The sequence below is a fragment of the Ammodytes marinus genome (assembly GCF_949987685.1).
Source record: "Ammodytes marinus genome assembly, chromosome: 4".
Taxonomy (NCBI): domain Eukaryota; kingdom Metazoa; phylum Chordata; class Actinopteri; order Uranoscopiformes; family Ammodytidae; genus Ammodytes; species Ammodytes marinus.
Genome location: NC_137233.1, coordinates 18,019,440 through 18,047,418, shown reverse-complemented (window position 1 = coordinate 18,047,418; position 27,979 = coordinate 18,019,440). Strand labels below are relative to the sequence as shown.

The 27,979-nt window shown below is 39.6% G+C and overlaps 1 protein-coding gene across 2 annotated transcripts; it reads right to left on the bottom strand.

Annotated features, from left to right (window-relative positions):
• Positions 1–37: 37 nt before the first annotated feature.
• On the bottom strand, positions 38–27,845 carry ampd2a (adenosine monophosphate deaminase 2a; the record flags this gene model as incomplete). 2 transcript variants are annotated; one of them, XM_080026139.1, is made up of 18 exons in its annotated part: positions 38–3,614; positions 5,263–5,373; positions 5,512–5,685; positions 5,840–5,960; positions 6,514–6,677; positions 6,871–6,997; positions 7,550–7,713; positions 7,855–7,986; positions 8,112–8,306; positions 8,430–8,559; positions 8,659–8,748; positions 8,832–8,973; positions 10,286–10,472; positions 10,579–10,690; positions 11,906–11,974; positions 12,639–12,769; positions 13,095–13,225; positions 27,404–27,845. In XM_080026139.1, the coding sequence occupies 18 exons, from the start codon at positions 27,843–27,845 to the stop codon at positions 3,399–3,401; spliced, it is 2,838 nt and encodes a 945-aa protein (XP_079882265.1). In that variant the 3' UTR covers positions 38–3,398. The 2 variants fall into 2 exon arrangements, with proteins under 2 accessions (XP_079882265.1, XP_079882264.1); XM_080026138.1 differs by lacking the exon at positions 27,404–27,845 and adding an exon at positions 18,022–18,351.
• Positions 27,846–27,979: the final 134 nt, after the last annotated feature.

Sequence of the window (27,979 nt, the reverse complement as noted above, 5' to 3'; positions counted from 1 at the left end):
ACCTGGAAATAAATTCTGACACGCATACATACAAAGGTTAAGTGAATAATCATGCTTTATTTCATTGTTCAGACACTACACATGAACCAGAATCATTTGAACCAGTTCAACACTGGCAATCCATTTCAGGCAATAGTATGGACATATAATTAGGTTAAATTAAGAAAGATAAATGTCCAAAATAATGACAAGACTGTAATAAAAAAATCAGCCAGCTACAAAAATATCGAATGTGTGGGCATCCGAACGCTAAGTACACAGTAATCAATCAATCTGAACGTCCTAACAACCGAAAATGTGAACTAAAACCTCTGTGCTATATATTTTATTTATGTTTATGTGTTGGCATCCAAATAACCGCTCTCAGATTACATTGATCAGTATGTTTATATGCTCTCTGCCACTTGTCAAGTGAAATTATCTACAGAGAATAATCTATTAGTTGAACACTGAAAAATAATCACCAGTTATTGTAATGATTGAGTAGAGTAGAAATGTAAAACTGACTAAAAACATCTCAAACATGAAATGTGTTGCTTTTGCTTTGCTGCCTATATTAAGTCTATGATGTCTGTTGGACATATTGTAAAGTTTATGATGTCTGTTGCTGAAGACAACACGGTTCAGCAACATGACAATCAGAGAACAGTATATTTGTGAGGTAGGGTGCATTATGAGTGTCTCAGGGGTTAGTGTAAATGAAAACCCACAAAGCCATGAAGTGGGCATACATATTGTAAACAACAAGTTGTAAAGCTGAATGGATGGAAAAGGTTGAGGTTGGTCCAGATTCAGATCGTCTCTCATTGATATGTACCACGACAGTTACAATGTTATCAAAAACGTAACCCCAAATGGTACCTTTCTTACTAGAACATAACAAGCCAATTCTATTGATGTGATGGTTTATTTATGCATGCACTTGCATGTGTGTGTGTGTGTGTGTGTGTGTGTGTGTTTGTGTGTGTGTGTGCGAGCAGGTCAGTTTCTGACTTAAATGTGAGAAATGTGTGTCTAATTAACATATTAAAAAGGCTAACTAGCGACAAATAAAGAATATAAAATAACTGTGGTTCTGACATAATGCTTATTCACAATGATTATCAGCAAAAAAACATGTGTTGAACATTGACATCAAATATATTGTGAATATAAAATTTCTTATCTCTATATCGCCTTTAAAAAAAATACACTTTATACATGAAGTCCAACAAACACACATTTCAACGTGATCAGTGTTCAACTCCAGTGCAGCCCCTTCAACACTTCGATGCTGCTGTATTTTTTCACTGAACACAGCTCTCATCTTTGACCCTATTCATCTATAAAGCAAACACCTATATATAATAATACATGATGGTTAGGTATTTAAATAGAAGGCGTGAATTTTTTTGATTCAGTCTCCTAGTCTTGGCTTCGAATATTACTCAACAGAAGCATCTAGGTTTTAAAAGAATGCTCAACTGGTAGAGTGCGTACTACTAAGGCCAAGTCTTTGTTGCAACGGCTGTGGGTTTGATTTCAGCCCACGGCCCTTTGCTACATGTCTTCCCCCTCTATTCCTTGTTTCCAACCCCATCTCTGTTTTTATATAATAAAGCATAAAAATGCCACAAAAAAAGCAGAATGCTCACAGTTTGATGGGAAGTTTGGACCAAGTCCAGTGGCAGGATGACTAGTGTGCTTGTTTAAATGTGATCACACATTTTATCTTCAAATGTTAAAAAGAAGGGGAAAAAAACGCTACAAGAACCATGTCCCAGCATGGTTCTGTTAATTTCTACATGGTGGACAAAGCTGACTTGTTTGCTGAAACATTCACTTCAACAGTTTTTCTGACTCGGAAGCTGGTCAGCCCTGAATTAATTAAGATGGTTTACATTACAGCTTGCTGTAAACAACTTGCACTTATAAATCATCAATTATTCATGCAGGCATGCAAATAAAAAGCACTTATGCAGAGAACAAAATCAACTTTTCTCATCGAAAGAAGGCCAACGTAGAAGCTATTTTGCACCAAGCAGGTAGCTTGGTTCCTGTTAGTTTGGTGTTGGTACTACAACAGCAAAGAGGCCTACTGTATATGACTGAGGACGAGAGATTCAATACATGTTGCAGTTGATAAAGGCAAAAACGGGGCATGCAGCGCCCAAAGCTGAAAATGAAAAGGCACTGTGAAGGCTTGGTGCTTATGTACAGTGCACTGCATGCAAAGGGGAAATAAGTGTACTTTGTAGAAGTCCAAAGGGGAAGGAATGAGTGAAATCAGAGCCCATTAGGAGGGACAAAAGGTCCATGTCTTCATGGCCACAGTGAGGCAACGGTAAGGACATTCTCCTCGGATGATGCTGAATTCATCAGCATGCATTTGTGCTGTTGGTAAATTCTACAATTCAAATTTCCCCTTAATATCTTCTCTACTTCAGAAATAATCCCATCCCTCCCAGATGAATTTCAATATGTATGTAGCCCACTGGGAATCATTTCATTTGCAGACCGTTTGCTATATGGAATGTTAGCAGGCTTCTTTCCTCCTGACTTAAAGACGATGGAGTTTATGTCATTTACGTCTTTACTTTCTGAGCTGATTAAAATAATGGAAGAACGATTGGAGGTACGAAATACAACACATAGATGATCTGAAACCAGGCGGAACGAAACGGGCACACAGTACAGTTAACTGTTTACCACCTAGCTTTTGGCCACCCTGATGTAGCTTAAAACATGAAACCTTGTGCAGACAACTTTCACCAATGAACCTGCTGTAAAATTTCAATAACACTGCAACTGTTAACCTTTCCTAAGCTCTGTATAATGAGCAGGAAGGTCAGAGAAGCAGCATGAAGAGGAGCAGTATCAGAGCAGGTTTGACGTGAGGAAAGTTTAAACAGGCTGGTTGTGAGGGTTTCTATAGTACAAATATACTTATATACTGTTAATTCAAACATTTAGCTGAATATCATAATATGTTGGATGAAGAAGAAAGGACAACATTGTGTCACTGAGGAGCATTTTCTTGATTTTCATTCACAAAATAACTGGTGCTGGTACGCTCTGCTAACCTTCATTATACCGACAGAGTCTAAACATGTTGCAGAGGACAAAAGAAACGGAGGTTATATAAATAATATTGGAGACGATAAAATATTTTCCTTCAACTGAAAAATGACTGGGACGCAAGAAATTGAAGAACGCTGAAGCTGAAGTTCTCCGGCAGAACTACTCCATGGCTTTTTGGTATCAGTGTAGCGGTCACTTTGCGCCATACTTCTATATAGTGATGGTTGGTGGTGTTTATACGGTATATAAGATGAGAAGGGCAGACTTATTCTTACACCACGACTCTTCCTTGTCATGCTGGGAGGACAACAGGGTTTGGGTATGGGACAATTGGGATTTTAGCGACCCCCCGGGAGAGGGCCCATGCACAGGGAGTCCTCTTCGTCGATGGTGTCCAGCTCTTCGGTGCGCACAGCGTGAGTGATGAGGTTGAGCTCCTCACAGAGCGTCTCACTGCGGTATGCCACGCGGATGTCAGGGACGTTGGTGCGGCGGATGTCATTGCTCTCAGGACCCTCCCTGGAATAGTTGGGCCCCAACCAGTAGCTTTTGGCCTGGAAATCAGGATAAAGCTACATGAGTGAGAAGCTCAGACACACGTTAAACACAGAAAGGAAAGACAACATCTGACTGGTATCAATTGGACATCATGTTTTCAGAAACGTTGGTAAACTTTGAGCGCCATTAGTTTTAGATTCAAAGCATCCCTCTATACTAATAGGTGTGAGGGAACCAACAGAGAACAATGTGTCTAAGTTACACTTGTACAAACAAATGGAATCAAACACAACTGTTTTGCTATAAAGTGACTTTTAATATGCCTTTAATTTAAAAAAATGTACACAAGAGTTTTTTTTAAATGGTGAGAGAGGCTCGGTCCTCATCGCAGCAGACCCGGTTCAAGTACGACCTGTAGGTTCTCTGCATGTCCTTCCCTCTTTGCCCCATTTCAACTCTGTCTCTACAAATCTGTCAAATAAAGTGAAAAGCGCTAAAAACTAGTCTTTAAAAAAATTAAAATGTTTTAGCACTGAATTCATAGTTAGTGATGGGCTCGTACTGATTCAACTGTTTTTCCTCTCGATTTTCACACGAGGGAGCAACAGAAGCACTTCTCAAGATAATGTAGTTCAGTACAACACCATCTTTAACTACTATGAAATGACCTCAGTAATTATCAATCATACAATTTAATTTTAACGTTTGTGATTATTTAAAAAAAATATATAGCTATATTCAGACATGGGGGACTCGAGTTGCAAATTTGAGGACTTGAGACTTGCTTGAGACAAAACAGCCGTTATGAAGTAGGCCTAGGCCTATATGATGCAGTTCGACCTTTCACGTTCACCGGCTCCTTCCGCCCCCACACCGACAGCACAGCAAACTGCCCGTTATGACAGTTCGCCCCCAGTATGAAAAATAAATTAATCGGGATGAATCAAAATGTGATCCTGCCATAAAATAAAAGGCGATATGATATTTTTGCCATAGCGCAGATCCTTGCCCTGTTTTCTTTTAAATGCATTATGGGCATTAAGTGTCTGTTTTGTGTAAGTATAGGCCTATCTGTTACTATTTGCCTTTCTTGTTTTCCATGTTAAAAGTAAGCTACTTGGAAATTGAAAGTAGCCTAGCCTAAATGTGGTTGAAAGAAAAGGAAATGTGCGGTGTTGATCATATGTAATAGATAAGGGGTCGCTATTGGATGCAGACATTATGAGATTCGGACCTTTGCTGTAAGAAAATGTTGTCAACTGGACCCATTTCAATTTTAGTTGAAGACCCCTCGGTCAGACCAAGAATAATTCAATTGTAGTTTAAGGATGATGTTGTCGATGACGGTATGAAGAAGAGAACTGTGGAATGCAGGTCTTTTAAATGTAGAAACTGGGTTAGATAATATGATTTTTGTATGACTTGACTTGTGACTTGCTTGACCTGAGCAATGACTTGACTTGTGACTTGCTTGATTCTCACCACAGTGACTTGGACTTGCAGGTTATGACTTGAGACTTGCTTGAGACTTGCACATTAGTGACTTACCCCCACCTATTATACATTTATTATAGTTTTAAGCAGAGCTGTTGTATTGAACTGTTTTAGATTCCTAATAAAGTAGTCACTGATTGTATGTCAACTGATTAAATACACTGAATGAGAAGAGCTATGATGTAATTAGAAAGCCATAATGTAGTTTACCTTGTGTGAAAACCCACTCATGAGGACACTGTTTCTTGCCAGCTCACACATGTCACAGGAACTTAGTTTCCACACCTGAGTAGCAATGCTGTACTCCTCCATCAAAGGCTCCTAGCCCGGAAAAAACGCACACACAAGGAGAAAAATGTTATTTCAGCATCATCACTTCAGACCTTCTTTTTGTTTTCGCAGATTGTAACTTAAATTTAGGACATGTGTAAATGTAGGCCAACGTCCAAATAAGCTGACCTTTGTGAAGTGGAACTGGAGAGGATCGTCGGTGGACAGAGAGATCATGAGGCCTCTGGACAGGTACTCAGGCAGCGGGTTGCGATGGTAGCTGAGGAACAGGCTGTTGTTGCTCAGCGGTGACATGGCGATGCCAATTTGAGCCAGGTAGTAAAGATACTGCAGCACCGGAGCCTGATGAAGAGAAAACAGCAACATTTATTTTTTATTTTGGTCCAGTGTAATATTGTTTGGTTGTCGTTGTTTGTTGGACAAAAGACATGACATTTCAAATGAAATGCAGCATATTCATTGGGTTTACAAACAATCCTGTGTGCTCTGTCCTGACCTTTCTGAGCAGCAGTCCATGGGAGATGTTCTCTGATAACATGAAACCTGACACCAGGTGGTGCACCGGCCCTGCTTCACCACAGTGAGGTCGGAGCACAAATGTATGGAAGCCCCGCCGCCTGATTCAGACCAAAATATTTTACAAGAACAACATAAAACCTTGTTGTAGGGGCAATTTGTCCTCAATAAAACAATAACTGGAAAATAAATCAATCAAAATAGCCACTGAGGCACCAGGGGGCGACTCTTACGCAGTGTGGGCAGAGAGTCAACTGTCCAGTCGGGATTTTGGGTTTCTGAAGGTTTATTTTCCGATCTTACAAGCAAACAAAACAAATGTGCAACAGTGGGAACTTGCCGCCTCATCTCCTTTGTCTCTCTCGTACAGCTAGTAAAAAAACATGACCCTTCCTGGTGCCTCTATATACATATAGGATAGTAATCATTTTAAAACAAAAGCATAAACAAACTCAAATTAACTTTAATTTATAATACAAACGAGAAAATAAACACAAAATAATCATATTATTTTATATTAAGTAAACAAACTAAATAAATGTTTTCTAATTAAATCTTACAACTGCATAGCTCCAACACTCGTAATTAAGTGTGCCTTTTTTGTGAATGATAATGTGTTGAAAGTTTTGTGTGTGTTACAAATGTGCCCCTTACCTTCGCAGGTGGTTGAGCACAGTCATGTTGGCGTAGGTGTAGTAGAGGTAGTAGGCATAGGGCGGGTTGTCTTCTTCTGTCCAGTCAGCCGGCAGCGGACTGTCAAGATTGAAAATGTGGTGTTCTGGTTTGGACTCATCGTCAACGCTGTCGAAGCCCACCACCTAACGAAACACACACGCACACGCACACACACACACACACACACACACACACACACACACACACACACACACACACACACACACACACACACACACACACACACACACAAGAAAACAACAACAATAACTCAGTCTCTCTCAGTGTGAAGCATCAAGATAGCAGTTTGGATTTCTTGTGAAGGGATTTTCTCACATGATCCAGGAAGAGGTGCAGCTCAGGATGACTGCGGGGGTCGACCGTGACTTCAAACAGAGGCATGAAGATATTCTCCAACATCTCCTGGAAGTTAGCCAGCTGCTTCTTTGTTTGGTAAACATCACTGGAGATGCGGTGAAAGAGATGATGATGATGATCATTAATGGCATTACAGTTTCATTGAAGAGGCTAGAAGCTATAATCTATAAACCATGTCTACACTGTTTAAGGAGTTAGATATAGTGGCTTCTTCTTTGATTTTTTTAAACTAGCGGCAGGAAGGAGACTTATCTCGTCTTATGATATGCACTTTTGCTCTCAGACGGGGTTGTAACCACGGTAATCAAACTGTGTTACAGGTTGAGTCATATCTTCTTTTGCTTGCATCAGACACATTCCTTCCAGGGCTTGATCAACAAGCGCTGACCTTTAACAACAGCAAAGGTCCTTCTATCGAGCTAAAATCCACAGCTTTTATATTTGATCACACTCTTACCATCTGCGTGATATAATATTCCTATGGGAAAAAATTAAGTTTTCTCATACATGTGTTGCAAAAAGAGACAACTTGCTATAATGTTTTGTCTCGACTGGTTCTTCTTACACTAACCAATCGCAAATATATGGGGGTTACGTTCTCCTCGGCTCAGCTTTAATAAGTCTGTGGAGTACTTACAACATACGAGGCACCTGGATGAGCCAGCGCACATTGTCCGAGTACACGCGATGTTTAACGGCCCACTTGGCCAGCTTATCCCATTCGTCTCGGGAGCGACCATAGATGGACAGACGGAGCTCGGCGTTCTGGTACTTACTCTCCTCCAAGTCATACATCACCTCCTGGACAAAACAGTGACAAGAGACACAGATGTATCAGTGTGTGTGGTGTGGTGTGGTGTGGTGTGGTGTGTGTGTGTGTGTACGTACTGATGTTGTTTAGCTGAGAAACAAAATATACTTTAATACGAAATTATTTCAAACCTTGCATATGTGTCCAAAGTATTTTCCTTCAATGTGGTTGTCAGTCTTGATGAAGATCTCTCGCAGGATGGATTCTCCGATAGGGTTGTATTTGGCGTTGAACTTGTCAAACCGATGGAACGTGTTACGGTCCTGATTAGCAATAACGAAATCAGTCGAAACCTCATTTGTGTAGATAGCAAGTGTATTTACACAGCATACCTTTGTATATGACCACTCAAAATATTTGTTTATACTTCTACTCCCGTATTTCTCACCGCATGCATGTCGAGAGTGTCTACACTCAGGTCAAAGGCCGTCAGGTTCATGTTCTCAAACACCTCCATGAGGGTCTGACCGCGACCACACTCAATGTGAACAATCTCGTCTGGGTTTTTCTTCATGGCCCTCTTGATGAACCTCAGCAGGTGCTTCTGATTCATGCAGGATGACGCGTGTATGTGTGTGTCCACCTGGAGTTAGGACAGAGCAGAAGATGCAATAGTTACATTACGGCTCTATACCTACTGTCATCACTTCAAAATCTCTTATTGAAATATTTGCATCACACGTCACACACGTTGGCTGGCTCTTGCCTTTCGTATGTTGTAGAAGTCTCTGTGTCGAACTCTCTTCTGAGCCGCCAACTCCTTCATCTCATTCAGAAGGATATGCATCTGGAATTTAGAGCTCAGGTACTGCAGGCGGCGGTAGCAGAAAGACTTTCTGTACCATACAGAAAGAAGCACAGGTGTTGTTTTAATTCAAATAAACACATAGATTGAAAACAATGACGTATGTTGAATGATCAAAAGGAACACTCACACTGGTCCGTTGATAATGAGCGCCATCATAACGTTCATGTCTGCGATGTACTCCTTCAGGTCAGGATAGGGTAGGTCCAGTTCTGTACTTCTGAAAAATGGACAACAGTATAACAAGAATACAAAGAGACCCACCCTTATAATTATTACTATGATAGGTACAAACACACATACTTGTCCATGTTGTTGTTCTTGGTGTAGACATGGACTACTCCGTCCACCATTTTGCATCCATATCCTGTGTCTGCTGGCATATTCTTGAGGTCCTGATTGTCATAGGGGTGGGTCTCCGAAACAGGTGGGTGGACAGGGGCGTCTGGAATAATAATGAGGCTATATAATCAATGTTGCCTAATATTACAACACGGTAGATGGTCAGACAAAAGAGACAAAGTGTAGTTTATTACATAGTGGATCAGGGTTACTAATGTTATTTTTTTAACTAGATTTGAATTTGGGGAGCTTAATAACATTTAAAAAAAAATGAAAAGCTGTTCAGCAAGTGTTTCTCACACACTAGTTCAGTTTGCAAATGTGGGCTTTTTTGATTAAAAGGTTAACACAGTTCTTCACTTTATTTCTGGCATGTCTTTGCTGACTCAATATTAACATATGCCTATTATTTCTGTTGTATGTTTTTCATTGTGTGTATGCTACGCTGAATGCCTTTTCTTGAACTGCAAACCAAATTTACCCAGGGGTATAAAATAAAGAAACTTGAACTTGAACCTATTTTATATCATGTCTGAAAGGCTCATCTGAGAGACTGTCACACCTTCATCAAGCTTAAAACCGTCCATTACTTTTGGTACAGGAAAACCCCTATGGAATATGCTGTATGTCAGCTATGTTGGCACTAATCACAACATGAGACAGGCATGTAGAAAACTGAAACACCTTACAAAACTTCTAACTCCTGATACTATAAAGAGGGGGTAAGACTTCAAAAGAAAGACACTTGGTTCTCATGGGCAAATATACTACATTTAGAGTTGAAGCTTATTATAAATACTTTAAAGATTTATTAATGCAATAAATAGGTTTGTCTTTGAAAATGGAAGAGAATTATGGAAAAGAAGCAGTTGGACCCAGAGAAGTGTTGCTTTTTATGCTTTGAAATAACTCAGAATTAAATCAAATAACAAAGTTATATTTATATTTTGTTGATCGACTAATCGAATTACCTATTCATCATTACAGATAGATCAGGTGGATAAGGGTGCAACTTTCTGATGCCTCATGTATATAAACAGCCCAACGACACCTCCTGTAGAACTGATGCATTCATTCCAGGTATTCTGAGGAATATTATCAAAAGAATAGGGGCCACGTGGTGTACTTAAAATGGCAACAGCCACTTTTTTACTGGTTTTCCCTGCCAAAGTAAGAAGACGTCTAAATTAATAAAATGTCTCCAATGGTACTGCATATTAACAAAGTATGTCACACTGCCATAACGGCTTATATTTGTTGGGTACAAAAAACAACGACAAAGCCCTTTGACTTGAGAACAACAACCGGAAGGATTTGTTGACTTCAAATGAGGTTCTGTCATATCTGATATATTTTCTAATTTCTATGTTGTCCCAACTTTAGTAGAATATCTGTGTCGTTTGTCCATGTCATACCAGCATCTACAGGGGTCTCCAGTATATCTTCATAGACTCTCAGATCCAGAGGCGTCATTCCAAGCTCGAGGAGGGCATGAGCTGTGGTCTTACAAAAGTTCTGCATAGATCGATTTATGTACTTCTCACGGATGAATAATGCCTTCACCACACACTTGGCAGCATCTACCAGGTCAGTGAAGGGCACCTGGGAGGATATCAAAAAAGGGCAGAAATTGGCTGTTTAACTTACTAGAGTTTATGTTTAAATACAGTTGAAAACATTAATAAAAACATTGGAAAAATCTCCTTACCCCGCACTTTTCCTCTCCCGATATTGAGACCCGCTGGTACTCTTTCTCCATGGGCAATACCCTTCCCATAAAGCCATCGTCAACAGAGTCCAAGTCGTCGTCTTTCATGTACCTGAAAAGAGAAAACGATCGTTTTAAACGAGAAAGGAAAGCGCAGGTGGGATGGAGGAGGACATAGAGAGATGGAAAACATGTGGATATGAGAAGGAAGTGGCAGAAAGCGTCACTGTAGAGAATCCAAATGTGATTGGTTTTATGAAGTCAGAACGGCGGCATCAGAAGTCAGTACGGTTAAGTGTTTGAAACAGTGGGTTTGGAAAGTATTCAGACCCCTTCACTTCAATCAACACACAACACCAAGTTAACAAGGTTTCTCAGAAGTCACTAAGTGTCACATAAAAACTAAGAGAAATTATAAAACCAAATGACAAGCAGTTTTTACAACCTGGAGTCATCTTGGATGTGGAGAGATTGGATGCTGGACATAAGTGAACAGCAAGTCTCTCCACAGAACTTCTGTGGTTTAGTTCCAGTGTGTTGCTGCACACTTTGCATGCTTTAGAAGAAAATATATATATAAGCTTTTCTAACTGTAGGTGCGCAGTTTCTGTTTCAATAGAAATGGTGTGAACTTCGGAAAGTCATGTCCAACTGACTGAATTTGAGCTCTCTAATAAAGTTCTGGAGGTGGCATCCAAACTCAGTTAGAAATGTTGTCTACATACATTTGCAATCATCTCTCAAAATGTTCACTTTTCCATTGGACACTGGGATTTCAAGCTTAGAAAAAGAAAGAACAAATTGAATTAAGAAAAATAATCAAAAAGTGAATAAGAATAATAACGTTCCAAACCCACTGTACACAAAGGATAATGTTTCAACGTATCTGTGCTGTAATCTTTAATAGTTAACCTACAGAACAGCTCGATGAACGTTAATAGTTTCTCTGGGTTCACAGGATATAGTTTTTCATTACAGAGAAATCACATTCAAATCAAAGAAAATAGAGCATGCAAATGAAGTCGCAGGTTTTACACTGTTACATTTAAAAAGCAAAAGATTAAGGTTCCTCTATCAAGTCACCAGCAAGGGGCTGGGGCTAAGTATGTCTAAATATGCTGATAATCTCTGTTAGTGGTCCTGGCAAAGAGTACTTACATTAGTGTAGGGATCCTACATACTGGAGACTAGACAGTGATAAGTATGTAGTTTTGTTAAATACAAGAAAATTCAGGTAAGAAGTTTCATTGCACAGAGTACAGTATAGAAGAACTGAAAGAGAAAATCACAAAGCAAAAACAAACATACTGGCGCAGAGCTCACTCACGCAAGGTCTGAGGCACTGTCGATTTTCATGAAGTCCTGTTTGGCACGGAGCAAGATCTCTGGCTCAAGCCTTGCGGTGATATGCAGCGGCGCAGGGGAGTGTGGGCAAGGCAGGGGCAAACGGGCACCAGAGGCAGTGAGAAGAAGTTAAGCACACAAAAGGAGAGAGACCAAATATATGCATATTTAAGCGCGCACACACACACACACACACACACACACACACACACACAACCACACAAAGCATATTAGATATTAAGAAATCTAAAATATTGACACAAACAGAAAAACATCATCAGTTAGAAGTAGTGCACCGAGATTGCTTGCGGTCAGATTACCACCTCAACGAGCTGCTTAGTGTTGCAGATAGTGTAAAAAACATGGCAACCAAGACAGAACCCACCTCCTTGTAAACGTTTGTAAAGAAAGATATTCAACAGCAGAACAGGTGATTACTGCTGGCTAGCCCAGTTAGCTGACGGCTGGGGTTAGTTAGCCCACAAACTGGCATGTTGGAAGCTGATAAGCATGTGTGCATGGATGAAAGCAAGACTGTGTGTAATAGGTGTGGGCAAGGAAGAGCTGTTTGTCCATCCGAGGGTAATGTAAACTGTTTATTTAAGCAGCTGTGTGTGTGTGTGTGTGTGTGTGTGTGTGTGTGTGTGTGTGTGTGTGTGTGTGTGTGTGTGTGTGTGTGTGTGTGTGTGTGTGTGTGTGTGTTTGTTTTTCCTCACTTAACGTCCTGGCTGATTTGCCTCTCCAGACGGTGCTGCCGCTCTTCCAGCTGTTCGATGGGGCTGTCCTCCGGGAACTCGTACGGAGCGCTCCGCATGTCGCTTTCGGTCATGCTGCGTGTGAACAGCTCCTGGTGCAAACATAAGTGATAACAATTTGTGGCGTCATAAAGGGGGTCAATTCCCCTGTATTTATGGACAGATATGGCCGACGCTGAGGCTCATATAAAAACGACTGTTACATTTATAGGACACCACATTTGATTTAAAAGATAAGGCTGTTTGATATTACATGGATTCATTCAGTCAATCAACAAAGCATACTCTCTCTTAGCTCCTAGTTTAATATTATTCAGATATTTAGCTGTACCTTAAATATCTAATGTAATCATGGTCAATAAATATATACGAATAAATAAAATAAAAAATTCAAACCATCTTGCTTTGAATTCTTACCTCAGCAATCTCTTTGTACTTTTCCTCCATGGATGTTCGCAGGTCGATTGGGATGTGTGTGAGAGAAACAGGCGTCCCTGGGAGGGATCTCTGGGGCTTGAGGGGCTTGGGCCCAGATTCACCACACAGATCTGTATGATGACACAGAAAACACTTACAGCATATCAAAAACATGGTGTCACTATAACTTCCAAATCAGTGAGTGTTTTCTTTAGGTCCAATGCCCAGTAAATGCAGAGGGCATGGATAATATGTACCAAGCGTCAAACACTGAACCTTTTGATCATGGCAAAATCTAAACGTTTGGTCAACAACAAAAAGAGAAAAATCTCCTCCCAAAAGAAGTTGTGCATGATACTGCTATGGCCCTGCAGTAATGAGTCAAATCATTTAAAAGTCGTATTTTCTGCCGAGTCATTGTGTTAGCTGACTAGGCTAATATTAGCCATCATATAATAAGACTACTTTTATTGAAGCAACTAGCCTATTGTGGTTATCTTCCTAATATTAGTTAAAACTAGTTTCTATATCTAAGTTGTATCCCTTATATCATCAGATCAAAGAAGGTGAATGTAGCATTAGGGCATGCAGGATGACCAGAGACGGACAGGATGCTAAGTGGAACAGGTAATAAGGTCAGTGGTATCTCCTGCTAGATCTTCTAATGTCACTATCACAAATAAAATACCCCTCTAATATTATTTGACAGTTGAGGATTAAAGTGGCATCATGCTGACCCATCATTTAGCCCATCTTTTGGGAGGGTCTGCTTGTATTTAGAAGCCTGTTCAGCCCAGTCTACCATCCTGTATGTTTATTTGAATCAATGAGATCTAGTGTGTATGGTGCAACAAATGAATACGTAAGATGTTTTGCTTTTGTATACAGTACATGATATTATCCTATTCAACTGCACTAGTTGGGATATAAAGAGCATATTGTTATTTCTCTTCCCCAATTTGTTTGCAACAGTCATTTGTCAGTGTATTTGGAGAAAAGAGAAACAATTGTCAGCTGGGCAGGTCCCCAGGACGGACGATATGGGTGGTGATGTTAAGACCTTAAGTAACTTGGCAACCTAAAATAAGCTATATTTATCCATTACTGAAGTTCACAAAGAAGCCAAATATATCAAGTAAAATGTCAAAAAGTGCCTCCAGTTGACAACAAATCATTCCACTACTGCATAGTGTCTATGTAATTGAGCCTCTTGAATTTTGCCTGACAAGTAAAGGCTAACAAGATGATATGCATTGTGTATGCTCATGCAAATAAGTATTTGATTGATAAGATCTGTAGTTCTCAATGTAAACATTTAGTATTGGAATAGCTCTGAGCCTCTGACCGTAAATGATTAACAATCAATGAGACCTCTCACCACACACGTTACTTCTTTACAGAGTCCAATTAGTCATGGTGTACAGACAACCACAGACTACGTTATGAGATGTGTATTGTGCAGTCATTGACAGAAATGATTTGGGGTTGGGATACACATGGACCATCTGGGTGCTTTGTAGGCTCACAGCTAATTCAATTGCGGTGCTGTCAGTCTCTCTAAAAAATTTAATCATTTTAGAGTCTATTGAAAACAGAGACAGACAAGGCTAACAAGTACCATGGACAAAAATAGAAAGCAATTTACATTCAGATTACCAAAGATTGCAACATGTGGTAGCTTGAATGAGGAAAATATGATTCTTAGCTCAGACTAAGTTAACTGTACACGATGGCTGAGAGCATTTAAAACAAACATAAAACATACAGCTGCATGCTTTTTAATACTTCATTTTACAATGCTGCAGACATCAAACAAAAAGACATATTTCACAAAAACTAAACAAATCAGACATAAGTTAAACCAATGCAAACAGGGCATCATGCTATCCTATGAAGCTCTAGTGACGGTGGTCTGCAAACTTTGACTGAGCATGAAAATCCTTTGTGTTTCCAAGAACAGAAGTAGGCTTACGGAAAGACAGCTGTACCAGATACTGTGACACTTCAAGCACACATGCACACACTTGAATGACCTTAATACACATTTACAAGCTGACATGTGTGTACACAGACACCTGAAGATGACACAGAGGGGCCTTCCCTCCACTCAACCTGCTGGAAACAGATGATGCCAGCTCTACTCCAGACGGAACCAAACACATTAGAGGAGAATGCCAAGAGACAAAATACCCGGGTCTGAGGTAAGCTGAAGAAGGAAAGTCAAATTCACTGACTCTTTTGTCCTTTCTCAACACAGACAAAAATGTAAGTTACAGAGAACCCTAATTTAAAGAGAACCATTGTTGTGTGCACACACAGCAACTCATGATAAGGTCCATGGCTTCAGAGTGGTATGTGTTTACCCTCCTCTAAAATAGTTGCCATAATATTGGTGCAGTGTCCGGCCTGTGACAAATAGCCTTCACCATCTGTTGTCAGCCTACGAGGCTGTGGAGATAGGAGTGAGCAGAGGGTAACTCTCACATTGACATGACACTTGAACATTTCAATAGGTCACATTTTAAAAAGGATGTGCCACAATCTGCTGACAATCAAGGGCATGGAAGGCGTGCTGAGTTTATACTGTATGCGTATCCTCTTAGTCTGGCGTATTTTTCTAACATTAACACATGACTAAGCCATTTGTTTTTACAAGGGTTCCATATGATTGAATTCATAAAGATGTATGATCACTATTGGTTCTGAGCTGACTTTTTAGCAGTACTTCAATTTCTTGCGCCATACTAACGGCCACCATAGTCATATCAGCTTGACCAATTTATTAGATGGTTTGCAGCATACACATGTACTGTATGTGGATATAAGGACAATGTCTATTTTCACATGGACATACAAGATGACACACACACAGTATGTCCCTAGTATAGTATCCATGTAATCCCCTAGCTTTTCCTCCACAGATGACTCTTAATCCAGCCCCAACTCTATTTATCTCTGTGACTTCATGGTGGTAGCACATACCTTCTACAAAGAACCTGAGAGAAAATGTGTCAGACTATCAAGTTAAAAAATAATAAGTTGAAGAATGAAGCTCTGCACAGCATCTCCCTGCCAGTTTCTGTGAATATTCTGCTCCTCACTCCGATACCTCTTTCAAAATCAACACAGCCAACGAGAGCTGAACATTAAAACAAAAACAGAATCATTTACAATAGAAACACTTCAAGAAATACTTTTATTGGTCATAAACACATGTATGATTCATTCAGTCAGAAAGAAAACCTGTCTAAATATCAACTAGACAGATAAATACAATTAAATGGCTAATCTGTCTTGACAATGTCTTATCAATTATTTAGGAATAACAAAGATAAATGTCTTTGATGTCAGTGCCAAGATGGAGTCCAACCCTAGAAAGAACTTTAGACTGTAGTAAACTGTGGTCTTGTCCTTGACAAAATAAAACGTGTGAGTCACTTGTAAAAGGAGAGTCAACTGGGTAAGGTACTATTTATTGGGATCAATAAAAATTTAAGCCACTGTGCAGAACCAGGCCAATACTTCTAGCCCCAAACACGCTGTTCACTCTGTGTGTGTGTTTGTTTATTTACAATGAAATACCTCAACCCTTCTATCTTAAATGCCATCCTAGTACATACTGAAGCAGAAGTCAAATGAAACATTGTAAAGTATCTCCAGAAAATGTTACAGTGCCAGAACAATCTAGACAAAAAAATAACTTTACACAACAAACTGCAAGCCCCATAAGTTCCACATAGTGAGAAAAAAACTTCCCATCAGACATACTGGCTGAGCCATTTACCTTGAGATAAACATCCAGAGAACAAATGAGATTTAGCTGCCACTGTAGACATGTAGAGCTATTCCCTTCCTAATAGAGTCAGTTATCTCCCAGTTCAATTGCTACATTCATTTTATTGTAATGGATCATCTCTATCCAGTACAGATTTTACTTTATTCCTTGAGAGGGAGAGTGATGATGACACATTATTCAGATGTTCCTTAGCAACCACAGATGAGAATAAACCTGTACTTCAGGCCTTCGTCTTGAGAAGAAAAAACCTCATGGCTACTCGACAGGCTGGATACAAAGAAACAAACATTGGGGATGAATTTTGTGATCTAAAAGCTACTCCCTGCAAATTAACTCTTTAAAAACAGAGAGTTGAGCCATTATTTTCTTCAGAAAAAAACTTTAATGAAGGACTGCTGGAGAGACAAAAATAAATGTCAATGCATGCAAAAAACAAGATAATTCACAGTACTGTGGAAATCTACATGTACTGCTACACTGCAACTTTGAATAAGATAAACTGCCTTAAAGCGTTAGGTCGATAAGTCAGCAACACACAAAAACAATGTCAGCAGTTTAAAAAAAGACCCAAGCAGCTTGCAGTATGTCTGCTCACACTTAGTGTCTGTTGAGTACAGTGTTAATGAAAATGCAATACTGAATTAATATCCAGAGGCACCTTATCAGCCCTGTTGCAACCTCTCTGATTGAAATGCAAACGTTTGTAGAACGTGAGTCACATGCTGTAAATGTTTTGGGCTTGTTTTGTTTGTATTTGAAGGCACACTCACAACAACCAGTGATATTGTTATTATTCCAATATTGCTGCATCATACAGGACTGTAGAGAAAGGCAGTAGATGCTATAGACACCCCGAATGTCCTCTCATTGCAACAGCCAAACTCTGCAATAGCCAAGGCCAAGCTTTTCCCCAATATCAGCATTTTAGCAACCAAATGCATGGCGTTTTTTTTCTTGCATCTGCTTATGCTCTCCCCCCCCTTCCTCTTTTCTACATTTCCTCCCACAGTCTACTGCATGATGTGTTTACTAGCACCTCATCCGTCACTATGAGCCTGCGTAAACTTCTAAGTAACACAGCATTCACATTCAAAAGGATCCACACAGTATATGCACATCATAGTACAGTACCTCTATCTCCCTGTCTTGTCCTGTTTTCAGAGTCTCCGTAGCGGTCCTGCAGGATGCTGGGACATGTAACTAGGCCTGGGACGGCCAATTGTACTCTCCCCCGCCGGTACAGTGGAAGAGAGAGAATGACAGCAAAAAGACAGGAGAAGAGAGACACAGGATACACTCTCTCTTAAACACAGGCTGCTCTAAAACCAGGAACACACTATCCCTCCCTGTTTTTTTTCTCTTTTCTTAGCCTCTGCTGCGTTTACTAACGCCACCTCCAATCTGCTGGTGAAGCAGTTTTTTCCCTCTTTCCTGCAATTCTCTCTTTTTTTCTCTCTTTTTCTCTCTGCCTCTGCCTCTCAGCTGCTTCCTGTATTGCACCGGTTTTCAGTTCATGAACAACACAGCCTTCAAGCTCCCGGATTAAATACTGGGTTAGAACATACCACGTGGCAGAAAAAAGGGGAGGGTCTGGGTTGAACCAATTCAGGCTCTATTGTGTTGTGTAAAATGGAGGAGGCCCTGCATCTATGGTCACTCCCATTTCTTATTCATGAATGCACAAATTCAATCATCTCATGACTACAAATCTATAAATTATGTTAGAGACATTTAATAGGCTACATGTGTATTGATTCAAGCATATCTACCCAGTTTGTGTAATGATATCACTTAATTGGCACTATGTTACCATTACTCATTGGTAACTCAACATTGTATATATGATCTTGGACTTATGCTAGTCTCTCTTGTTGTTTTTTTTTTTTTATTTTTATTTTTTTAGATTCTGTTTGCTGTTGATGCTGTGAGCCAAATTGCACATGAGGGGAAATAAAGACTTAACTGAACTTTTTATTGTTAAGATTAAAGAGATAACTTCACCCATACGGAACCGGCGTTCTATCATTATAAAATCGCTATTATAATATAATGAATGAGGTTTTTCTTCCCTCAGTCTTTCCTCAATCTTCCCTAGCCCAGCTGTCCTATTAATCGTAACCCTACATTTTTACTAGTGTGATGTCACACTAGTAAAATGTAAGGTTAGACTAGTGAGACCATAAAACACTATGTCTGCCTTTTCTCAGGCTAGGATGAAACAATTTAAAAAATGTAGGTCTTTAAAGTCATTTGATTGCGATTGCCAGATGGTTAAATTCATTGTGATCACTTGCACAAGGCCAAGATGTTTGTGTGGATGAGTAGATGCAGGTCTGGGTATATGATTGTGCTTTTACAAAGCCATGATCCTTCCTCCCGGTCACATGATTCAATGGGGGGCTGTTTCCTTCCGAGTTCACGTGACTGCAAAACGGCACACAGAAAGCCTGTTTTACTTGGTTTCACAACTACAAATATGCTTAGCTTCTGTTTGAGTTCCATTTAGAGTGAACCTCAAAGAATATCATCATGGAATTTTCCAGTTGAAGGTCAAAAAAAATGTAAGCACACATACAGTAGACACACACAAACAAAACACACATAAGGCCAAAACAAACCTTATAGGCGCGGTATTCTGGACAGATCCTAATTTTAAGAAATATGGATATTTGTGTCTCCAAAGTTGCTTGACTGATGGAGCTTGCCAGGAAACAAAGATTGATATGCGCTCATGAACCGTGCCGTACTAGTAGACAAGCATTGCAATGAAAAACAGAGTAAAGAAAGAGTTAGATTTTAAATTAATTTAAACAGATATGTGACCTCATTTACGTAAGCAAATACTAAAAATATCATTGACTCTCACCACAGTCAACACTTCACCACCAACAACAGCTATTGAATAAAAAGTTGACCTAGATACACAATACTAGTCATAACTGCAGCCAGGCGGCCTGTTCCATGAGGCACCCAAAATGTGGTGGTCATTGATGTTCCCACATCCTGTCTGCTGTGCAGTAAGTGGGCCAGAATGTAACAGGTCTAACGAATCCACAGGCAATAAACAATCTATTTGGAGATGTTTGCTTTGAAAAAGACTTCATTTAAAAATACAATCCTAAATCAACAATTCGAGCAAACATAGGAGGCACTCTGATAAATATAGTGTCCTCAAATAAATGTTTTATTAAGTTTAAAATAATTGTACATTAGAACTGCCATATTTGCCTTCATCTCAAATTTGAAAAATGTCAGTGCATATGTAGGGATAAAAGATAAACAATATTCTTTTTTTAATGAATTTTGAAAGCCTAGAAGTACATTACTCATGACTTGGCATGGACATTGTGGTGGAGTGCAAGGCTTTAACAGGATCCTGAGATCCTGGCACTGTGAGAAAATTAACATGTTCAAAATTTGTCATATTGATCTTCATGGCAAAAGATTCCAGACTGTTGCTGCAACATGGGAACAGGATGTGATGTGTTTGTGTTGATTTGCAACACTGAACCCACTATGATTTTAAACATATTATTACGGCAAAATAAAATATGAAATAATCTTACATTTTTGGAATAGATGACTCAAACGAGAGGATAGTAAACAACTTGACTGTGTGTGCAAAGTACAATAGCTTTGTTCATTAACTTTATTAGCGTGTGTCAACAACTTTGAAGGTATAAGGGTGGGATGTGTAATTACCCTCCAATCTTTTGTTGCTGCCATATTTCAATTGTGTCTAAAAGGAAACCATTCACCTATTTAGAAGCTTTTGAGTATTTGTTCTGTCATTTTAACGTTACTTCCTTAACAGAATCAGAACCAGCTGAGATGTTTGCTTACAAAAGCCAGATACAGGACGGCATAAATGTCAATTTAGACAATGTGATTATTTTCTTTAAATTACATTTTCAAAAAAGCAGTCTGGGGTCTAATAGCTAGGCACACAGAAGATGGCATTATGTTTAAGGCCGTTGTTGGCAAACCCTAATCTCTCTATCTCTGCACATAATTTCCCATATGAATAGAATAGGACAAACACGCAAACCAAGCATGTAGACTTATATGCTGTGTATCTCTTTTCATTAGTCCATGGGGAAAGGCATAGAAACAGTAACTCTGAGCCTGCAGCCCATCACACAAAACTGTATCCTCCCATGTACACACATATGTACACACTGACAGTCACACACTCTGATCCTCTGTGATTATCCAGAGTCCTGTCCAGTCACCACGCCTCCCACCACTGTCAGTGCGGCTCTCATCATATCCGAATATAGCAAAGAGGAGCACTGTGTCACTTGACACTGCCAACATGTAGCACACTGTGCTTAGCACTGTTTGGACATCAAGGGCCAAATATCTCATTCCTTAGACCAAAGGTGTGTCTGGGATCAAAGCTGGAGGCAATAAAAGGAATGCTTGCTCCATGACTAAGTGAGGAGGCTTCCGATAACCAGTGCTGATTCTAGGAACTTTGATAGACTAACATGCACATGTACACACATGGTACTTTGATAGACTAACATGCACATGTACACACATGGTACTTTGATAGACTAACATGCACATGTACACATAGATATGTGTTCTATATATATCTATGCATGTACACACATGGTACTTTGATAGACTAACATGCACATGTACACACATGGTAATGGCTATTTTTACTTAACTCTGTTCACACTCATCATTCTTGCTTTGATTCAGTGTCTTGCTTGTTGTATACAGAATGCTATAAATACAAGAAAATCTGTTTCAAGGTTAAATCAAAGTATGTTAGGCTCTATAACCACACTGCTTGAGCTTTTGAGTGACTTAGTTGAACATTCACTAGGCAACTATAATGTTACATAACTGTCAAAACATTGATTAATCATTATCGTCCAGTAAATTGTCCATTTCGTTTTCCAAGTTGAAAACTTAAGATTTCTTGACCAACAGCCTAAGATAAAAAATGTACAGTGACATAAAACAGAGAAGAGCAGTTAAATAGCATCTGAAAAACTGGAACCAGTCATTGAAAAATGACTGAAAGGTTATTAAAATAGTTGCTGTTCTATTTTGAGTAGATTGAATAATCGATGAATCCAGTTGCCTACTGATTTCAGCAATCAACTTAGGCTTAATAAGGAAAGCTACATTTTTTCGCTGAGGGGAACATTTCAGTGGACTAATAAGCACAGGAATGTGCTAATCAGTGATTCTTGAGAAGTGGGACAAAGCAGGGTGCAATGTTGAGAAAATACAAACCCTATGTTTAGTCAAATTAAATTACATACGTATCCAACACATACTAAGCTACTGAGCTACGCTATGATACAAACGCCCAGTTTTTGTCTTTTTTATCAAAATAGGCGTTTTACCTTGCCATTCCTTATTTTGTGTCAACACCGTCAGACACCAAAAACACAAATTAATTTCCCCTCAACTTATGCTAGACATGCTCTTTTTAGTCATTAAAGTACATTTTTAATAGGTTTTATTGCATATGAATGATTGAACCTTTCTCTGTGGACACACTGTTTTGGACGTCGTGAGACGATAACAAGTGTCATAAATTTGACATAATAATGATACAATTACATTTAAGGGGATACTTGTGTTCCAGACATTCTACAATTTTAAATATTTTTATTTTTAAACATAACAGCAGTTACTATTGCAAGACGGTCTTTTGTCCCACTTCTCAAGAATCACTAATGTAAACACATAACAAGAGTCATTCCGTTTTCATAGTCTTGCTTAGCAGTTTTGATATTAGTTTAAGATAATTGCTGTCCGGGGGGACTGTCCGACTGGATGAATGTTGACCAACTGTGAAGATCATTTATTTGCCCCCTCCCAGGAATGTGTTGTTCATCCACAGAGTTCCCTTATGATTAGTACATCGCGATGTGGGGGTAGTGTGTGGAAACAGTACATGTCTTCTTCCTGTGTTGCATCTTTCTGAAGTGTTTGTGTGTGCATGAGTATGTGTATGTATAAAAAAATAAGGTTTATCTTTGATCAAATTAAGTGAATTTCTAGAAAACTGATTTTAATTTGGAACCATGATGAGAGCAGAGACAGACCAATGGTGTGTCCACAGTGTGTCCATTTGGCACAATTGGATTTGAGTCCGACTGCTGCGTGGGTGCGTGTGTGTTTTGATGCTGTGGTGACAATTAAAGGGGCAGATATTGTGGCTCTGCTGGATACCTACTCAACCCCAGCAACAACAGGCCCACCTGTTGGTGTGAAGGCTTTCAAGGCCTTAGTTGCTGGTTCTACAAATTCCCTGTTCCAGAACTGACACACTTCCTCGGATACATGGGAAGCAACTGCTATTCATAGGAGAGGAAAGCCCTGGACATTTTCACCCAAACACAGAGCAAATTGGTCTTAGTCATGTCTGACTGCAGAACAACCAAAGACCCAAAACACTGACAACCAGCCACTTGTTTCAGACTGATGGTCTTACAGTAATCAACACTTAATTGTGACAGAAACGCCCTCTAGTGGTGAGATGAAAACATTGCAGTACTGTATTGAATTGTGCTATTGAAAATGTTGTGTAGAAAAGCAGTTCACAGAATATGTTTTAAACATTCACACATAACAAGAGTTTTCAGTTTTTGCTGATTCTAGAGGCACTTTTGGACATTAGCGATAGCCCGTGGCGCGTGCATTTGCTAAGGAAACGAGTGAATATGACTATGAAGAGAGACCACAGATGCATCGATATGAGGAAATTAATTTATATTTCACTATGCCTGATTAATAATGGAAATATGATGATGGAGAAGCAAAGTAAACTTTGATTAAGTTATGTGCATAAAGACAGGCTCTTCCCGTGCAAAGGCATTAATACAACTATACAAAAATAGCTTTAAATTTGCTGATGGCTTTTTTGCAGGCACAGGTCATTTATAAATCAACAAAGGAAAAAATAACCTGTTTCATAAACATAAGTACATAAGTAGGCCTAGCCTATAGGCATCAAAATATAGACTTTAAATAACAAAAGTAAAATTTATCAGAATTCAGAATGGCTCTTTTCAGAGGAGCATAAAACATATATTACCTGTCCTGAAAATGTAGTTAAGAAAATGATTTGAGTAAATGTACTTGGCAACACCTACAATATGCTTACACACCCACAGCTGTGAGGTCATGGGGCCTTAGGGACTCTCAGTGTTTGCTTGTCGCATGTTTGGGTTTCCTGCTTGTGCAGTGAATGGGCAGGGGGGTTGCCTGTTTTACAGTATAAAGTCCACAGGACAACAATGGGTTAATAATGATTTGGTAAGCAGTGGAGTAAAGAGGTAAGAGCCTCTGTATCACAACAGATCCCAACGGAAAGCGCAGCAGTTACTCATGCTGGAGAGAGGAATTCCCTCCATCTCTCTGGCAGATACCTTAATAGCCTCTATATATCACGTCATAAAGCTTTGCCTGCAAAGCAACGGCATCACATATTCTGCTTCATGTGACGTAATGGAAGTCCAGTGGGAGAGAGCAGCCAGCAGGCAGAGACGGATTCCTGCATTCCTACTGAGTAATCAATGTTTCCACCAGCAAAACTACACCAACACTTACACAAGAGAACAGTTTTAAATATGTTGAAGATAGGAACTGATTATTTTTTAAACTTCTGAGAGACTTGTAAGGAAAGCTTTTTTGGAGTTATTTCTGGTGTTATGTAACTCAGGAAATATGAAAGTCTTCATGACATGCTGCAGCTGCAGGAGAATTTGCTACAGCAGTAATGTGGCATTGAAAACACCAACCGACTGGTGTGAATAGATGGGGGTACGTTGATGGGTGGCCTACATGTGGCTCTTATGACGGACTGGGAGTGCAGAGGGCTCAGCCAAGCGGCTAATTGAGAGGACTTAAATGACTGCTTAGATGGAGAGACCTCTAAGTTATTTATTACTGCAGCAAAGACAGGCCTCCTCTGCAAATACAGCATAGTATCTGTCGACATGAGTTACTGCTTGAGATCTGCTGCTGCATCCCTCCAAACACTCAATGTTTGTGCTATGCCTTGGCACACTGGGGAAGAGGCTTCAAATCCAATTAATATCAACATTTAATTTCTTCACAGATAGATTGCTGGTCTGACTTTCTGGCTTAACCCCAGACCAGTTAGCATTACTTCAAAAGGTAACCATAGATAGAGCTAGGATCATTTGGCCTGTATCCCATCACACAACAACATGTTAATGAACCACTGCACGCTACTTCTTAACTGACACTACTGTAATAGTAATTATTACACCACCATATGCCATAAGGTACAGACCTGTGGTATCCAATACAAATATCAATGTCAACTAGAAAATGCATTTCCTGCTGAATGCGTGTGAATGTGTATGCTGAAAAGCTGACCCTAAACTGGATTGCTGAAGGAGAATGACGATTTACAAATTGAAAATTTGCAATGGAAATCATTCTGAAAAGGAACTGCAAAACATTGCTGGAAAAGCAGACATTTCAAAGGAAATGCAAAAATTTGCTGAAAATGCAAGAACTTCAAAACATAGCTGAAGATGCAGACACTGCAAAACGTCTAATCAGCCAAGCAGCATGAGTTGTGTGTACTGTAAGTGGGTAAGGTGGGGGGCTGAAGTGCTGAGTCCTTGTTGAGAAAGAGAGAGAAATCCTGCCAAAGTATCACATGAAAAAAGTAGGTAATACTGCTGAAATGTTTTCACTACAAAGCACCACAAAGTTTTGTTAAAGATGAAAACTCATTATTGGTGTGGATAACGTTTAAAATGACAGAGAAATCACCGTTTCAATATCAGCACATTTGTGTTTTTGGCAGGGACTGTGAGAGTTTGAATAATATGGCTGTCACTGTCAATGAGAAAGCTGAAAGATTTTATTTCTGCTTTTGAGGGAGACTGTTTAAAAACTGCACATCCTACAGATTAAATATGTATATGAGCTGAAAGGTGATATATTTTTCTACGTTTTGAAATGCAATGTATTGGAGAAAGAAGAATTATAGTTAGAACATTTTGAAGAAGCAGAAGAGCAGCAGAGGCAGAGACGGTGACATCACTGGTGAAATCATGCACCCTAAGGAGAACAATACAAACCCATTATAAATTCAGAAAATGCTGAAAAAAGCATGAAACTAAAACTGTGATATTTCAAAAAGTAAAGAAGATTTCAAAAAGAAAAGTAAATACAGAATAGCTGGATGCTTTGGGACTTGTTCAAAAGTATGCTGGATGAAATACATTTCAAAGGGGGAGAATGTTTTAGAGGATTTGAAGTATGCCCCCATTGGTTTAAATTGTTAAATAATATTTTTAAAGCTGAATATTTAAAAAAAAGAAGAAGAAGAAAACGATAGAAAAACATCCATTAATGTGTTCAAAGAGCGAACATGTTGAGTTAGCTGAAGATTTGAAGGAGTGCAGCTAGCAAAATAACTTACAAAGAAGTGAACAAAGAAGAATACAGATTAGCATCTGAAATTAAACTGCTCTGTCATATTAATCTTGTAAATAACTTAATTTCCTAAATGTTGTGGCACAAACTTTTTTTTGCATTTGTCACTAAAGTAAGCTAAACATGTGCTAATGGAAAAAATCTAACTAGAACGTATGGGGTTAGTAATAAAGTAGCAATGATATAAAAAGAGCTTTACTTCTCAGTGCATTCATGGTCAGTGCAAATTTGCCTGAGCAAATATAATGACATTTTGGGGAAGGTGTCGTTGTAATGAGCAGAGAGCTGAAGTTGCAAGATAAGAAGAAGCCCAAGCCAGATCCATGATAAGCAGCTACAACCAGAAGGCAGAGGGGGCCCATTAAGGGCTGGGGATCTGTTTACATTCAAAGAATCATCCGAATATCCCTAACCTTAAACCTTCATAAACTGCCAAAGCAAAATACATTTTAAAAAATAATAGCTTTCCATTGTTCAGTTGGTAAACCCGGGACAACACTGCGCATCAAGACTCGGTTGTACATCAGTGCACCATTATAGAAAACATTTCAATCAATCCAGAATCATTTTAAACAAGATTTCCTGATTAATTAATGAGTCGTTTATTTTGCACAATCACAAATAAACCTCATAGCATTTTCTATTATAAGAACACACAAGGTGCTTTTGTCCATATTTTCTGATAAGAAGGCAATTATCAAAAGAATAACTTCAACTTGATTGCAGCTCTAGTATTAAATATATTTTTTGCCGTGTATTGTAAAGTGTAAAGTTAAGTGTATTTCATTACAATTCCACCCAAAGCAGTATCAACTAAATATACATCAGTAAAAAAAAATTACTCCAAAAACAGAAATAAAGCTAAACTGGGAGAAACAAAGGGGAAAGAGTCGCAGTGTTCCCTGTCCCTGTAACCTCCATCCTTTAGAGCCCCTGGAGAGCAATATGAATTCTTAAATGCCATTGCACAAGCCTCTGTGTAATCTTCTCGCTCGACATTCACTTAAAGGCTGAGGAGTTCACTCATTCTTGTATGGGACCCCATCATACCCACACTCACCAGGGCTGGTGGTGCTCTGCAGGCTCCCCCTCTTTTGAAACGGGGATATAGGCTTAGGTTTCCCTGGTCCATCGTTGGAGGAGGAAGAAGTGGAAGAGGATGACATCTTGCTGCCTGTGATCCTGTTAGTGGCGGAGCCGATGGAGTCAGAGCTGTGACGTGGCCAGCAGAGGGAGAGAGGAGCTCTGCTGCTGGAGCTCTGCCTCATGGTGGAGTAGTGGGGCGTCAGGACCCATGTGGTGCTGGGAGAAGCTCCTCTGCAGAGCTGGCTCCTCCTCCCAGCCCGCAGCAGAGCAGCAGGCGTGCTGCGCAGCGCCCAGCTGAAAGGCAGCCCAAGGCATCCCCGGCTCCTGCTGGCGGCCATCCTCCTTGGTTGCCCTAGCAACCAGGGAATTAGCCTCTTGTAGCCAATGCAGGGGAAAACAGCCACCGAGGAGGGCATTGCTGATCAAAGTGTGCAGTTAGCATGACAGCCAGCAAGTCTGGAGACCGACTTGGCCCCACAAGCTGAGCCCCAAGGTGAGTGAAGGACAAAAGTTTTTTCCACCAATCTAAAAATACTAATTAGATAAGATA